Source organism: Felis catus, chromosome C1 (genome assembly GCF_018350175.1).
Source record: "Felis catus isolate Fca126 chromosome C1, F.catus_Fca126_mat1.0, whole genome shotgun sequence".
Lineage (NCBI taxonomy): Eukaryota > Metazoa > Chordata > Mammalia > Carnivora > Felidae > Felis > Felis catus.
Genome location: NC_058375.1, coordinates 51,267,687 through 51,285,000, shown reverse-complemented (window position 1 = coordinate 51,285,000; position 17,314 = coordinate 51,267,687). Strand labels below are relative to the sequence as shown.

Sequence of the window (17,314 nt, the reverse complement as noted above, 5' to 3'; positions counted from 1 at the left end):
TGGGTGGCTCAGTTGGTTAAGTGTCTGACTTTGGCTTAGGTCATCATCTTGCAGTTTGTGAGTTCAAGCCCCACTTTGGGCTGTCACTGCAAAGCCTGCTTCAGATCCTCTGTCCCCTTTTCTCTCTTCCCCTCCCAGGTTCATGCTCTTTTTTTCTCTCTCAAAAATAAACATCAAAAACAAAACTATTTCTTTTTATTTTGAGAGAGAGAGAGCAAGTATGCATGCACACGCTTATAAGCGGAGGAGGGACAGAGAGACAGAGGAGAGAGAGAATCCCAAGTAGGCTCCATGCTCTGCTCTGGCCTGACAGGGGGTTCAGTCTCACCTCTGTGAGATCATGACCTGAGCTGAAATCAAGAGTCAGATTCTTAACCTACTGAGCCACCCAGGCACGCCTGCTAGATCTATTTTTTGAGAGTTTTCTATATTTACTTCCATATTTATTCTTTTTTTTTTTTTTAGGTTTATTTATTTATTTTGAGAGAGTGAAGGAGAGAGCAGTGTGTGTTGGGAAGGGCAGAGAGAGAGAGAGAGAGAGAGAGAGAGAGAGAGAGAGAGAGAATCCCAAGCAGGCTCTGTGCTGCCCCTTGGCTTAAACTCATGACCCGTGAGATCATGACCTGAGCTGAGATCAAGTGCCAGTCACTTAACTGACTGAGCCACCCAGGCATCCTTTAGTTCCATTTTTTAATTTGATCTTTGCAATATGAGGGAGACTATCATTATTCTTTTTTATTGCAAACAAACTGAAAAAGAGATTAGGTAATTTACCTTAGATTTTACAGTTAGTAAGCAGTTGAACTTGGATTTCAACTTCACTCATCTTACACATTCAGTATAAAAAATGAGTGGAAATGGGTGATTATTATATCATTTCAGTCAGTTTCTATTTTTAGAACAATAGGGCACATATTCTCCCTAAAACCTAAGCTCTTGAGAGTTAGTTTGTCTTCCCTCCCTCACTCTCCCTAATCCTCATTCCCTCCCATAATACTGATACATGGGCTTCAATCCCAGAGATTCTTATTTGTTTAGACATAAGGCCCTGCACATTTTTGTTGTTGACCTTCCCAGGTGATATAAATGTCTACACAGTTGATTATTATTGTTACTACTCTTGTTTTTCTTTTACCTTTCCTTTGGTGCTTTCTGGTTTGGGTCCATACTGACACCCTATTTGTTGTCTCCTTGTATTGGGTTGTCTTCTTTATTCTTACTCCAAGAGTCCTCTTAAATCCCTTACAACTGGCTCTAGTTCTTTTAGCAGATTCCAGGCTACAGCCCGGGTTGCTGAATCAGGTTTTCTGGAGTTGGGGCCCAGAATCTGAATGTTACAAAACTTCCCAGTGATTGTAATGATCAGTCAGGCTTAAGACATTAAAACATCCCTTCACCTGGGATCATAACTTCTTTGAGAGAAGAACAGATGTAATTCTCTTCTGGCCATACACATTAGTAGCATGTTAACTTAACTTCAATGATAGTAATGATGAAGATATAATTCCTGTAGATAGTACCATCATAATGCTTTTCTTTATAATATTTATATAAAATAGTAGCCCATTATGTTTCATTTTAACAGTCACTGTAAAACTGAGCGCAACTCCAAATCCACCATCATTTTTAGGGAGGAGCAAATATTAGTCATCCTATTTATTTTCTTAATTTTTTCCTTAATTTTCTTGCTTGATTTCTCCTATTGGTCCCTAAAAGAAAGTGAAAGAGGAAGCAGGGTCAAATAGAATTATGGAATATCAGTGGACAGAAGTTTCAATCATGACAACATGAAAGTAAAGTCTTTTAGACAAGAATGATTTTCTTCTTACATTTTTTTTTCCTTTTAAATCCTAGTTGGTTCAGAGGAAATAGTCTGTTGCTAATTTGTGCCATATTTAAAGAGAGTTTGGGGGGATGGTACTATGGGAACTTTAGTTGGTTCTCTAAGGTGATCCCTTTACATAAAGAGAAATTATCTTTAAATGCTATACTTAATATTTGTGATTTAAAAACAAACTTAATATTTGTGATTTAAAAGCCACCTGGGTGGCTCAGTTGGATAAGCATCTGACGTTGGCCTGGGTCATGATCTCACGGTTTGTGGGTTTGAGCCCCACGTTGGGCTCTGTGCTGACAGCTCAGAGCCTGGATCCTGCTTCTGATTCTGTCTCTCTCTCTCTCTCTCTCTCTCTCTCTCTCTCTTTGCTCATCTCCTGCTTGTATTCTGTCACTCTTTCTCTCTCTCAAAATTGAATAAACATTAAAAAAATTAAAAAAAACATTATGTAATGAATATAATTTTGGTGAACTAATACTTCTAGGTGCCTAAGAATTTTGGTTGCTTTAACAGTACTAATTAAAAATATGTTTGCATTGGAAAGTCTGGATTTCTTTAGGAATAATTTATAGCATGCCACATGTAATATTTCTTTCCTTTCCAACTGCTTTCTATTATATGCTTAGGGTTTAGATCGCTCCAATTCCTGGGTTAACACTGGTGGTCCAAAAGCTGCCCCATGGGGATCCAACCCCAGTCCAAGTGCAGAGTCAACACAGGTGGTGTTTATATTAGAGGTTTCTTTATTGGCTGCTGATGTTTCCCTTTAGAACGTTACTTTTTAGTACATACTATGATTTCAGTGGCTTGCTTTTTAATCATTAAAAAGTGTGTATTTTTGTTTACTTAGCACATTTTCCCACTACTATGCATGAATACCACCAATTGTACCAGTAATGCTCTCCTTTCCTACTTCCTGTCTTCTTTCCCTTCCCTCCTTGTATACCCTGTCAGTATTTCAGTGCCTGCTGCTTATGCAATCAATGGCTTTATAACAGTTTCTACTTTAGGGCTAGTACATCTTTAGTAGGAATTAAAAAAAAAAATTGGTATGGAAAAAACCTGACAGTTTTCCATTGGCTTTTGGTTTAAAGTGTAGCTGTTGTATCATTTTCATTCAGCATTTACTATCTTGTCTTTTTTTTTTTTTTTTCATAATTACTGACTGGAAATATTGGTAACAAACTGCAATTAAATCTGAACGGTATATAATCCCCATGCTGTAAGATTTAGTACCAGAACCAAACTGAATTTTAATTTATATTGTGTTGCAAAGTATGAAATTTATTTCTAGATTAATTGAACTAGGATTTGCTTACTTAAGTCAAGTTGCTTGATAGCTACTATTGCATGATACCTCAAAATATACTTCTCATCTGTGTGTTGGCTTTGGAGGAAAATGCTCTTGTTCTGGAAGAATGTAATTCCATGGTTAATATCGACAGTGTTTTATATTTGAAGTATATGACAAAACCGAATAGTAGGTTTTGATCCTACTGGAAAGTGGGAGAAACCATTCTAATCTTTTAATTTTCTTTATTGAATATAAAATTCTTGATTTTTTGATCTGAGACCAGTGAGAAGTATGTTTTTACTTTTTGCTTTCTCTTACTAGATGTGTGCATGTGTATAGATCACAGAGATAAAAGTTTCATTCTTTGCAGCACTCTGAATTTATATAGTGGTTAAAATACTCTTTTTACTAAAAATATATAGAAGCCATTTTGATACTTCTAACCTACTGTCATTAAAGCAGCTTAAAATGGTGAAAATTAGATGAACAATAAAACAGTTGTTGAAAACACCATAAAATGATTTTAAAAACTGTATGTAATCCTTAAGCTGCAAAGTCATCCACAGCAGACTTTAATGTTATCTCGTCATTCATCCACCTTCACTCCATAGGCTATGGATCGAAGTTGTAATCGTATGTCTTCGCACACAGAGACGTCAAGTTTCTTACAAACATTAACGGGACGCTTACCAACTAAAAAGGTAGATTCATATGAAGACAATCCATATAGGGGGAAAATTCCAACAGTTAAATAGATGTAAGATTTCTTTAAGTAAACCAGTATGTTATAATAATTGCATTTAAATTATTTGTTTAAAAATACCTTTCAGCAAGCTCTGCTTGTCTGATGCCTTTTTTGGGCATACCACTTCAGTGTATTCTTTTATGCTATTATAATGTTTATATCTTTGGGATTGACTGTTTGAAATCAAATTTGATCATCAAATTTTAGTACCAAAAAAATGTATCAACTCTGAATTCTGTTTCTGTAACTGCTTCTGTTTTGTGTTTTAAATTTCCAGGGAAAGGAAGATGAGTTAGAAAAATTATCACTCTTAGTAAGATATGTTGATTTGCTTCCCTTATGCACAGTTTTGTTAGTCCTTTTTCATATTGATATACACTATTTTGCAAATGCTTTGTATGCATATCCATTATAAGGCAGGAGATTTCTATGTTTATAAAAAGACTTCAAATACCTGAAAACTTGAAAATTAATGGCTTACATCAAAAGTTAAAATTTTTAAAGGTATTTCCTAAATTGTACCAGCAAAGTTCATGAATGTATTTGCATATGTTGAAATATGTATTTAAGGCACAGACAAGATAGTATTTGTAACTGTGAGTTTTTGGTCTAGTTTCTGTTTGCAGGTACAATTTAGGAGGCTATTTTCCCACCTGTCCTTTTAAAATTACATTTTACTGCAAGATAACATGTAATTTTTTCAGCTGTTCAACATGCCACTGTCTTACATGTATAAACAGCCGTTTCGTTAATGGGTGTCCTCACTGCATCATTGAATGGTTCACATGCCTTATTTTGCTTACTCCCATTATATCTTCATTTGTAATTGCATTATTATTTGGTTTGTGTTATCAGCAGATATGACTTTGATAATAACTTTGGATTTACTTCTGGATAGCTTTTTCATGAGGAGCTGGCTTTGCAGTGGGTGGTTTGCAGTGGCAGCGTTCGGGAGTCAGCTTTGCAACAAGCCTGGTTCTTTTTTGAGTTAATGGTGAGCAACCTACACACACTTTTAATATTGTTTTCCTTAGTTAACAACTTTGTGCTAGCTCATTATTTTCTCCTAAAAATCTTTTTCTGATGCCATCGCATGATTTGACGTGTGTGTCCAAGACAAAATTACGTGTGTTACATCTCTAAATAAACACTGTGGACACTCGGCACAATTGAGGTGGACTTAGGAAGCTCTCGTTAACCACTTTTCTAGAGATGGCTGCAGAAGCAGCTATCTTTTTAAGGGAAACGTGGTACATTGTTCTTTAGTCTGAATGTGGCTACTGTATGATGGCGGTATTATAGACTTCATCCCAAACAGATAAAAAGAGCTTTATAAGGTACTCACTGCTTTTATGGTTAGAAAGCTCTTAGGGAAATGCCAGTTACAGCCAAGAAAAAAGAAAAAAAAGCCCACAACGCTTGTCACTCAATTCAATAAATGGTATTAAAAACAAACGAATTAATATCTTAATAAATATTTGCACACACATAAACACATATATACACAAAAGCAATAAAAATTTACCGAGTGCATACAGTGTGGTGGCACCGCCCCTGTGAGCTGCGTGTTACCCAGGCACAGAGAGATTAAGTAACTTATTGAAGTTGATGTAGCTTCTAGATAGCAGAACTGTGATTCAAACTCAGGTGTTCAGGCCCTAGGGATCTTCCTGTTCAGCCTCTAGAAAGCTGAAGTCCTTGAAATTTTTCCTTGCAAAAGAGAAATGTGTACAAAAATAAGAAAACAAAACAAGAAAAGAATGGAAGAAACAAAAGGAGTTTTCAGAGTATATCATAGGATCATTCTCAGCATTGAATGTTGCCTATATTAGGGATAAGAAGACATTTTTTCTTAAAGATTTACTAATCTACAAAAGAAAATAAGTCAGGGACCCTATGTAAGTGATAGGCAGCTAATTTTGTAATTCTTGTGCTTTTAGTATAAGATCCCATTGAAATTTTGACTTATTTTTTGAGTCTTATATGTATGTTCAGATTCTTTAAAATAGTCAAAAGGCTGCAGTTTAAGTCTTGGCTGTGCTATTTACTAATTGTTGAAACTTGGCTTCAATTTCCCTGAATTCTCTATTACTGTTATCACATTGTTGTGTTAAGAATTGATATCCAGAAGCATTTTGTACACATAAATCACTTTGTTAATTTTGATCTAATATCTTAATATTCATATTGAGTCATCAGTAATTCATGTACCCTCACCCTGTGTTACTCTATGCTAGAGGCTGAAGACACTGCAGTGAAGGCAATGTGTTTAGGCTGTTAGAGCTGCAGTTTGCGGGATATGGAATGTCAAAATGTTGAGTGGTGGAAAGATTTCATTTAAAACAATTTTAAAGAGTGAAATTTTTTTCTGTTGATGTTCATAATTCTTTTCCTGTTGATAGCCAGGAGAATTTTACAGAGGTGATGCAGTGATTGACTTGTACAGTGTGTCATATTTCTTGGGAGCATACAAAATATTGCAGGGAAATTTTCAAAATACTTGAGGAGCTAAAAGTATTTCGGCTATCTGTTAAATCACTCAGCAATTTGAAAAAATAGCCCTAATGTGATTAGCTGTTAATTACATCCATAAGAAATTAAACTAATGGCTTATTTATTTTTTCAGGTAAAGAGCATGGTGCACCATTTATACTTTAATGATAAACTTGATGCACCAAGGAAAAGTCGTTTTCCAGAACGATTCATGGATGACATTGCTGCTCTTGTCAGCACAATTGCTAGTGATATAGTTTCACGATTTCAGAAGGTAATGATAACTTTTTTTTAAATTGAATCTCTTTCAAGCTCACATTAAACTATCATACTTTTATTTGTTTTTGCTTTTTATTCTGTTTTCCAGGACACAGAAATGGTTGAGAGACTCAACACAAGCCTTGCATTCTTTCTCAACGATCTGCTGTCTGTTATGGATAGAGGATTTGTCTTTAGCCTTATTAAGACCTGCTACAAACAGGTAATGTGTAGTTAGTAATAATTAACAATTAAATACTGTGTTTGTTGTTTCTAGGGTTGCAGCTAAGAGATCTTCAAGAATACATTCATATACTGATGTTTTTAAAAAGCAGTGTATTTTTGTTAGTAAGAAAAAAGTAAATTTCATTTGTTTTATAAGGCTACAGGACAATGGCAAGCTGGTACCTGTGCAGCTGACTTTTTCTTGGGTTATACTGGCCCACTCATGACTCTTCTATTCCCATTCTGAAACAGATCATCAAGTCAGTGGTCTAAATGTAAAGCATCCCCCAAGATGCCATGCAAGAGTAGCAGTTATACTGAGTGAACAGCCACGTGAACTTTTTTGTGTATTTACTGGGTGATTTTTAAAGCAGCTTCATTTTGCTTTGTATTCCTTCTAATTTAGACCTAGACATTGTAGAGCTTAGAATCATGGACAGATGTTTACCCAAATCCCCAGTGTCATTCGTTATGTTGTTTTTACTAAACTAAAAACATCATAGGAGTGCCTGGGTGGCTCAGTAGGTTAAGCGTCTGACTTTGGGTCAGGTCATGATCTCATGATCTCATGGTTTGTGAATTCAAGTCCCGTGTCAGGCTCTGTGCTGACAGCATGGAGCCTGGAGCCTGCCTCAGATTCTCTCTCTCTCTCTCTCTCTCTCTCTCTCTCTCTCTCTCTCTCTCTGTCCTTACCCTGCTCACATTCTGTCTCTCTCTCAAAAATTAATAAACGTTAAAAAAAAAAAAAGCATCGTGGAACTTTTCCCTGAAAAACTGACTTTAGTTTAAAATTTTTATCAACTGATTAATGAAATGTGCCTTTTGGAAAACATTAGTTATTGGTCCTGACAGGCCATTTGGGTAAGTGAGCTATATAATCATCCTAGAATTACCTTTTAAAGGAAATTTAAAAATATATAGCTCTCTGGGTACTATCCCAGCATTATTGAGTACTTTGAGTCCTGGGGGTGGGGAGTGTGGGACATAGTGTGTGTGTAACATTTCCCAGCTGGTCCACAGCCTCGTTTCCGAGAACTACTTCTTTAGAAATGCTATTTGGCAGTCTAATGTTTAGAATCTTGAAGCTCTGTTCTATTGGATGCGTTTATTGTATGTTTCTTTTAATAGAGAAGTTAAAACTACATGTGGGCACTGACCCACTTCCAAATATTAGTAATAATATGTATTATTGGGGGGGGGGCACCTGGGTGGCTCACTCAGTTAAGTGTTGTTTTAAAAGACACTGCCGGGGCACCTGGGTGGCTCAGTCAGTTGAGCATCTGACTTCAGCTCAGGTCATGGCCTCGCGGCTCGTGGATTCAAGCCCTGCATTGGACTCTGTGCTGACAGCTCAGAGCCTGGAGCCTGCTTTGGATTCTGTGTCTCTTCTCTCTCTCTGCACCTCCCCCACTCACACTCTGTCTGTCTCTCAAAAATAAATAAACATTAAAAAAATTTTTAATACGTATTATTTTTACTTTCCACCCCAAACTTCATGTTCTGTTGCTCCTCAAATCTGTTGTTATTCTTCAAGCATTGACATCCTATATTTGCCAGACATTGAGCCAGACCCTAGGATGCCAGAGCTCCTAAGCAGTGTATATATGTCTCCTGAGAGTAGCTTATGGTGTAGCTGGGTATATAGACAAATAGGTAATCATCAATATAGAGTAACACAAGGTGCTAATTATCCAAAGAATGTATCATTTCTTTCATGGAGGTATTTTGGTGGTAGACTTTTGCCTCATAAAGTGCATCTTTGAGAAGTGGAAATATTAATGCTGTATTGGAAATATAAAGAATGTGGCTTCTGGCCTAGTCAGTGGATTTACAAATCTTAATAGATCTTGTAGTTCCAAAGTTTCTATTCTAGCAGTAACTCTGGAAAAAGCTGATAATGTTTAAACCACAAAATCCAAAAACTGTCCACTGAATACTGTTCTTTAATTCCTTAATCTGTCATTCTGATGCTGGCTTAGAGAAATGGTATATTCAATTGGTGTTCTTTTGTTTATATAATGCTTACAAGGTATCTTCAAAGCTTTATTCATTACCAAATCCAAGTGTCCTCGTGTCCTTGAGACTGGATTTTCTGCGAATTGTCTGCAGCCATGAGCACTATGTTACATTAAACTTGCCCTGCAGCCTGCTTACTCCACCTGCATCACCATCACCTTCTGTTTCTTCTGCAACATCTCAGGTATGCAGAGTGTCTGAAAAAAAAATTTTAAAGCCCATGTTTGTAAGAAAGCATTCTAAACACTGGAAAAAATCATAAGTAACACTATGAATAATAGGTATGTGATAGGCTCCATACTGAATGCTTTAAAAGTATTGATCATTTGCCCTTTAGAGCAATTCTAGGAGGTAAGTTCTCTTATTCTCATTTTACATATGAAACACATTTTACGTAGGAAATACAGAAAGGTCATTAAATTACCCAAGGCCGAACAGTAATAAGTGGCAAAGCTAGGCTTTGAATCAAGGCACAGGTAGACTTTATTCTAGAGCCCAAGTTCTTATCTACTATGTTGTACTCTTCTTAGAGATTCATACACATCCATGTGAGTGAATTCACTTATATAAGCCTTTTTAGGTATTTTCACAAGATGGGTTTTCTTGAAGCAGATGCAAGGTTGTCTTGAGCTTGGGATGGAAGATGTTAAATAGGGATCAATACCTGTGAAAGGAAAAAAAGTGAAGCATAATTTAGCAAAGAAAGAAGTCAAACTGCAGTGCAGTCTTGGGAAAGTCCTGCCTACCTCTCTTGTACCTAGGTAACCCAAAGGAAACCAGATGGATGTTCATAGGGTTTTATTGGGTACAACTGACTTCAACAGCTAGTAGTTTCTCTCAAGGCAAAAAAAGGTTGTTGTAGCAATTATTATGCATCTTATCATACAGATGGAGATTAAAGGATTTTGTGGCTTTAGTATCAGAGAAGCCTGGTTCAATCTCAGATGTTTGATAGAAAAAAAATTTTAAATTTATTTACATTGGAAAACATCAGAGAGCACCCACAACTTTTCATTTTACCTTTATGAAAAGTCTTAGGGATTGGCCTATTTTCACATACTCTTTTACCTGGCTAGCATACACTTCTTCCTAGAATGGATAAGGCTAGTGTTTCACTTTCTTCCCACATCCTCTGCCAAAGATGTGGCCACAGAGTGAAGAACAAATTAATTGTAAGTACTGTTCCTAAAACCTGTAATGAAACACAGTTGTTTATACCTAACTCCCCCCTTGAACATCTCATTCAGCCTAGAAATTAATAGAATGTCTTCCATTATCTTGTTCCCTACTTTCTTATCTACATGTATTTTTCAGATTCTAATGGGTGACAGAGACCTCACTGTTTCTTGGGTAGGGGTAGGCAAGAATAATTTTATATACTTACTAGCAAGATGATTTCTCTATAGAGAAATCTGAAACCTTTTGTTCTGAAAAATATCACATGGATGGTCTTGAATGTGGATTAGAGGGAGATGAGATTGTAAACACTCTTGCCTTGAACTGTGTCTTGGAGGGATGCTATTTGCAGTATTAAAAATCTTTTAAAAACTCAATACGTCATTTGGATTGAGTTACTTTTTTCTCCTTCAGGGTATGGTACTGAAACATTAAGTGGCTAAAAGAATAAAGGGAAAAAAAAACAGTTGGAAAAGTTTCAGTATGAGAAAAGGGAAATTGAAAATAATTAAAAGTGTTTTTTTTCATCATAGTCTCCTGTACGAAAAATAGGAGCAGTTACTTTTTCCAGTGCGAATAATAGTAATGTAAAATAAACTACCCTACACAAAGTGTATCTCATATTGAGATAATGCTCGTACTGCATTTGTTGTAATGTTCTGTCTGTAGGATATTCTGTTGCACAGCTATTATTGTTTTGTCCTACCTCACTCCCAAACAGAGTTCTGGATTTTCCACAAACGTACAAGACCAGAAGATTGCAAATATGTTTGAATTGTCTGTGCCTTTTCGCCAACAGCATTATTTGGCAGGACTTGTGTTAACAGAGCTGGCTGTCATTTTAGACCCTGATGCTGAAGGGTAAGTAGACTAGTTTTTGCCTTGTAGAATATCAGTTTTGGATAATGGGACAGAAGTATCACACCGATACTTCTAAGAATCAAAAGAATACTCTGCACCACTCGTAATCTACTTCTGTATTTACTAAGTTCCATACCCATGTTATTTTTGCATTTCATTGATTTTAAGAAAGCCATTTTTTCATACTTTATCATCTCCGAATTTGAGGTTTGTCTTGAACTCAGTGGCGTATTGTGGTTTATTTGGTAGCATTTCCCCCCCTTCTTAATGGTTATACAAAATATTTGTGCATATTAGTGGGTTAACTCATAGATTTATTGGTTTATACAGTAGACACATTTCAATTGAGGAAAATGGCCTGGTTTTCTATTTGATTCCTTGTACAGAAAACGTGTCATTTGCCATCATACTATATAGCATTTTATTTCAAACTTTGTCCTATAAACAAATGTCTTTAGGTTTTAAGAACTTCCAAAGTTGTGTACACTTCTGTAGAATTTTTGGATATTGATACAGTAAGGAAAGAGCATATTGTCTGGTGATTTGAATTTATAGAAATAGCTCGAGTATTATGGTGCAGCTTCCCTATAGGGTATTTCTATCTTAATAATTATTGTTAAACATTTCCATGATCATTATTCCTTTGGATAATAATTCCTTTTTTATCCTCATAATAGGATCTTTAGGAGTTTTTTTTTTTTTTTCTTAATTCTTATTTAAATTCCAGTTAACATACACTGTAATATTAGTTTCAGGGGTACAATATAGTGATTCAACACTTGATACAGCACCCGGTGCTCATCACAACAAATGCACTCTTTAATCCCCATCACCTCTTCCACCCCTCCCGACACACATCCCTTCTCTGGTAACTATCAGTTTGTTGTACAGAGTTAAGAGGCTGGGGCTTTTTTGTTTATCTTTTTATCTTTATTTGTTTTGTTTCATAAATTCCACCTATGTGTGAAATTGTATGTTATTTGTCTTTCTTTGACTTATATCGTGTAGTTTTTTTTTTTTAAGTTTTTTTTTTGAGAGAGAGAGCATGAGCAGAGGAGGGGCAGAGAGAGAGAAAGAGAGGGAGGGAGAGAGAGAATCCATGGGGCTTAAACTAACAAACCATGAGTTCATGACCTTAGCCAAAATCAAGTGTTGGATGCTTAACCTGAGCAACCCAGGCACCCCTCACTTAGCTTAATACCCTCCAGATCCAGCCATGTTGTTGCAAATGGCAAGATTTCATTCTTTTTTATGGCTAATATGCCATTGTGTGTGTGTGTGTGTGTGTGTGTGTGTGTGTGTGTATCTGTCATCTTATTTTTTTTCTTCTCAAAAATATATATTTTTTCAATATATACACACACACGTATATATATCCATATGTATATACGTATACGTATGCATATATATATATATATATATATATATATATTCTATATCTTCTTTATCTGTTAATGGATGATTGCTTCGATATCTTGGCTATTGTGAATAGTGCTGCAATAAACACAGAGGTGTATATATCTTTTTGAATTAGTGTTTTCATATTCTTTGGGTAAAATCCAGACTTTTTTTTCTTTTCTTCTCTTTTCTTTTTTTTTGAGAGAGAGAGAGAGAGAGAGAGAGAGAGAGAGAGAGAGAGAGAAAGAGAAAGAAGATGGAGGGGCAGAGGGAAAGGAAAAGAGAGAATTTCAAGCAGGCTTCACTCCCAGTGCAGAGCCTGACACAGGGCTCGATGTCATGACTGTGTGATGACCTCAGCCAAAATCAAGAGCTGGATACTTAACTGACTGAGCCACCCAGGCACCCCAAATCCAAACTTTTAATAATGGTCCTCAAAGTTCTATTTACCTGGCTTTTGTGTACTTCTGCCACTGTCTTCCCTACCCACATCCTAAAATCTAGCCATCCCGGTCTTTCTTTCTGTTTCTTTAATGTGCCAAAGTCATTCACACCTTAGGGTATTTGCACTTGGTTCTTTTCTCTGCCTGAAGCAGTGCTCACATTACTCTATGACTGTCATGTACCCATTTGCTCTTTGTGATTCTTCAGGTCTCCACTCAAATAGCATCTTCTCAGGCTTTCACTGACCATCCAGGCAAAATTAGAGCCACATTACCTTGCCACAATCATTCTTAAACATGTAGCCCTCTTTTATTTTCTACAAAACACTTATATGAAATTTGCTGCTTAATTTCGGTCTTCTCCCATTAGAGTGTGATTTCATGAGAACATGCACTTGATCTTTCTTTTTCACTACCATCCTTCCAATGCCTTAGAATTGTGTCTAGTAAAAAGTGGATGAATACATATGCATAAATAGATATTAATTCAATGAATGAGTGACTAAGAGACTTAGATCCCATCTCTAAATTGTATATTCTTTAATGGTATATAGATAAAATACAGCATACAATGTCTTAGATCCTTGAGAAGAATGCTTTTTTACTTCATTTGCTTACTAATGAGAATAATTTTTTGAGTGGCAATAATATGTTTTAAAACCAAAGAGTTGCTCCCTAGAAACTTTCATTATAGTTAGAAAATCAAGACTGTGAAACCATACACTATGATTAAATGCTAATTTTGTAGCATAGACATAGTTCTATAGAACATGAATACCTTTACTATGCATTTGTGACACTAAATTATTTTCGTGTCTGTGTTTGTTGCTATTCAAACTCTTTAAAAACAGGGACCATGTCTTACCCTAACACGTAGAATAGGATGTTGCAGGTCCTGCATAAACATATATTTAATAGTTGCATATGATTAAGTAATGTAGACATATGGAAAAGCTTCATGAAGATGAGTGGGTTATAGGTGGGTTGAAGTCGGTCTGGTAGCTGCAGACAGCTAAGGAATATGCACCCAGGTTTGGCAGTCATCACTGGTAATGAAAAAATTCACAAGGGAGAACATAAAAAGCAGATGACCAGAATCTGAGATTTGGATGAAATGAGAGAGAGTATGAGGAAGGTTTGGAACTATTTGGAGAAAATATTGAGAAGAAGAAAGATAAGATGACAGTGTCGAGTAGATAACTGGAGAATAAAATCTGAGATATGTCATTTAGATGTGTTTCTGGACAGTGTTTAAAACTACACTTTCTGAATAAAAATCTGGAAAGAAGAAAAATCTCCAGCTTGATTTCATATATAGCAATGTAAAGTGGCAGATAAGATTAAGGACTCTGGAGTAAGACTACCTGGTTTCCAGTCCCAGCTTTGAAATTGGCTATGTGATCTAAAAAGTGACAAAAGATAGTGTATACTGCAGAAGGCAGTGTGCAAGATAGTGTGCTAATAAGTATGTTACATAAACTACGCAGCTTAATTCTCACAGCTGCCTTATGAGGTAGGTAATTACCCTCATAAGTAGGGAAACAAGTTAAATATCTAAAAAATTATTTAGCTATTAAATGATAAAGCTATTACAGTACCATGTGTAAACATTCAAACTGTTAGTTTCAAAAAAAAGGGAGTAGGGGGCTTATATATTTAAATTTAATTTAAATATTAAATATTTAAATTTAATTTAATTTTGTTTAATAAAAGCATACATTTATTTAAATAATTAAAAATCAAATAAATTTTCTAAATTTATTTAAAAATTCCATTTACTAGGAAGTAAGCACATGCTATGGACTGTATATTCAGGAAGTTTATTACTGGGGAAATTATTATAGTAGTTTATTGCGAAGGGATACTATATAAGCTAGAGGAAACTAGTTTTAAGTAAACTTGTATTTTCAACATAGGAAAGTCTCATTTGAAAGAAAGAAGGGAAGAGTTTATGAGGGGGGCATTGAAGCTGTTGAAGAAACATGCGGTTCATTGAACATAATGCAGAAATTTCCTTTTGAGAGAAGATACAACTTTTTCTGAGACAGAAGGAATGATGAAGTACAAAGGTGCAGATGTGTTAAAAGATCTGGCCAGAGCAAATTCGGAATGGTTTTTCTTTACTAAAAGACAGAAGTTGGAGGTAAAGTCTTATCCTCATACTGATGGTGATAGGCTGCAGGGGAGAGAATGAGATGTGACACCACTGCCAGGTGTTGCCTTAAGAGTGCCTATGGAAGTTGGCCGAATGTTTAATTAGAATAGTTGGCATAGTCAAAGCACCTTTAACATAAAAAGAGGCAAAAAAAAAAAAAAAAAAAAAAGTGATGATGAGTATTTTAGCCTAGTTGAAACTGAAGGGATCGGGAAGGTGCAGGGCCTGAATGAGGTAGAATGAGCAAGGAAGTTGACTTTCAAAAGAGACATCAAAGGCAACTCTCGAGCCTATGGACTGCATAATCCATTAAGTAGAGGATTTTTCTATTAGAAAAAGGAAATAAAAGTTTAGTTTTGGTAAATGTAAACTTTTGGTAAAAGATCTAATTTGAAATAAAATTTGAAGCTACTTATGATTTACTTTTTGTTTTTTGTTTTAAAATATAACCAGACTGTTCATATTCAATATGAGTATGCACTAATAAGGAGATAATGTAAAAACACTCAGATTTACTCCTCAGTGAATTTGTTTAGCATTTCTTTTTTCCCTCTATCCTTACTTTATACAGACATTTGTTAATTTTATGAGAAATGTTTTATAGAAAGACATGCAAATATATGGCAAAGTTTAAGTTAAAATTAACTCAGTACCATGACTTACTATTTGCTTTAACGATATTTACTAATCTCTGTGACCTTACTGCTGCTGCTGCTGCTTCTTCTTCTTTTTAAAATAGACTGTTTGGATTGCACAAGAAAGTCATCAATATGGTACACAATTTACTATCCAGTCACGACTCAGACCCACGGTACTCTGACCCCCAGATAAAGGCTAGGGTGGCCATGTTGTATCTACCTCTGATTGGCATTATCATGGAAACTGTTCCTCAGCTGTATGACTTTACAGGTACTTAGTATATTTAAAACAAATTTTTAAAGAAAATCTCAGTGTTTAAAAATATTAGAAATAGCTCGAGGATAAAGATCTTATTTTAGGGAAAGAATTATAAGAAAATGTACATTGACATAAGTAAACTATAAATATTTAACCATATTACTGAATAACTTTTGATTATGTGAGAGAATTCACTGCAGACTTTTCTTAACTGGTTCTTAAGATGAATTTTAATGATATAAGACATTTCTGTACCTACCTATTAGAAAATAGGATTTTTGGTATGAGACTATACTGTTCATCTGAAGAAAATATGTAAGAAAACTTGACAGATGTCTACCACCTTCAGTCACAATTTTATTCATATATAAGACTGAAATTAATATTCCCCTGAATATCAAGAATTATGTTTATCATTAATACTGGGTTTATAAGTTGAAGTTCCATTGCTTTTTAAAACCTAGAACTCAACAAAAGTTTATTGCTCTTGCTTTCCATATTTAGAATTTACTTGCCCTAAAGGAAATACTGTAGTTTGCATTTAAATTAACATTTAACCTGATAAAGTACTTCCAGTTCAATAAAATAAAAACAAACATTTACTAAGTACCTAATACATATTAAGAACTTCAGCAGAGCTGGTGATACAAAGATAACCAACTCCATGCCTTTATGGGACTGGTTCTTGAGTGTTCAACCAGTATTTTGATCGCTAAAATGGGCTTCTTTTATTTGAAGGCAGAAATGTTTATATTATTATATCTTCTTTTACTAGCAAGTTAAAGTTCTCTACAAAACTACACATTATTGTTGTAGGAATGGGTTAATGTTTAGAATATTGTCTAAAATAAGTAAATCTAATGATAAATACTACATCTTAATAGGTTTTTCCTTTAAAGGGTAATGGAGAATAGGAAAGGAAATTGCATGCTCAGTAACCATTAATTAACCTAAATGGAATTTTATTTATTTATTTTGGGATGATTTTTCCAGAAACTCACAATCAAAGAGGAAGACCAATTTGTATAGCCACTGATGACTATGAGAGTGAGAGCGGAAGCATGATAAGCCAGACAGTTGCCATGGCAATTGCAGGAACATCAGTCCCTCAGCTAACCAGGCCCGGCAGTTTCCTCCTCACATCATCGGTAAGAACAACCCTCCTGCAGAAGTTTTTTCCTGGAAAGACAGATACTTACAAGGATATCCTCTTAAGTAACTGAGGTTATTGTATTAACTGATGCAAAAGTCTGTGAGTTTTATTTGTGGAAACATTAAGGTTCTGCTTATCTTATACTAAGTTGTTTTAAAAATTATTAATACCTCAAGGTTTATGGTATAGAGCTGTGTATTCTGTCATTCAAAATTTGAAAGTTGCCTTATTGTATATAGCCTATTTTCTTTCTTTTCTTTCTTTCTTTTTTAATGTTTGTTTATTTTTGAGAGAGAGGCAGAGCGTGAGCAGGAGCGAGGCAGAGAGAGAGGGAGACACAGAATCCGAGGCAGGCTCCAGTCT

The 17,314-nt window shown here is 35.3% G+C and overlaps 1 protein-coding gene across 9 annotated transcripts in view; it reads left to right on the top strand.

Moving 5' to 3' along the window:
- The window catches only part of DOCK7 (dedicator of cytokinesis 7), a 227,551-nt gene that overhangs the window by 152,770 nt on the left and 57,467 nt on the right, over positions 1–17,314 (top strand). For 5 of the 9 annotated variants that reach the window (XM_045035944.1, XM_045035942.1, XM_045035945.1 and 2 more), the window contains exons 23-31: positions 2,464–2,556; positions 3,743–3,832; positions 4,775–4,870; positions 6,503–6,643; positions 6,737–6,850; positions 8,882–9,052; positions 10,766–10,905; positions 15,641–15,810; positions 16,792–16,946. In XM_045035944.1, the coding sequence (XP_044891879.1) occupies positions 2,464–2,556; positions 3,743–3,832; positions 4,775–4,870; positions 6,503–6,643; positions 6,737–6,850; positions 8,882–9,052; positions 10,766–10,905; positions 15,641–15,810; positions 16,792–16,946 (1,170 nt within the window). The remainder of the gene's footprint in view (positions 1–2,463; positions 2,557–3,742; positions 3,833–4,774; positions 4,871–6,502; positions 6,644–6,736; positions 6,851–8,881; positions 9,053–10,765; positions 10,906–15,640; positions 15,811–16,791; positions 16,947–17,314) is intronic. The other 4 variants (XM_045035947.1, XM_045035949.1, XM_045035948.1 and 1 more) reach the window with 1 other exon arrangement.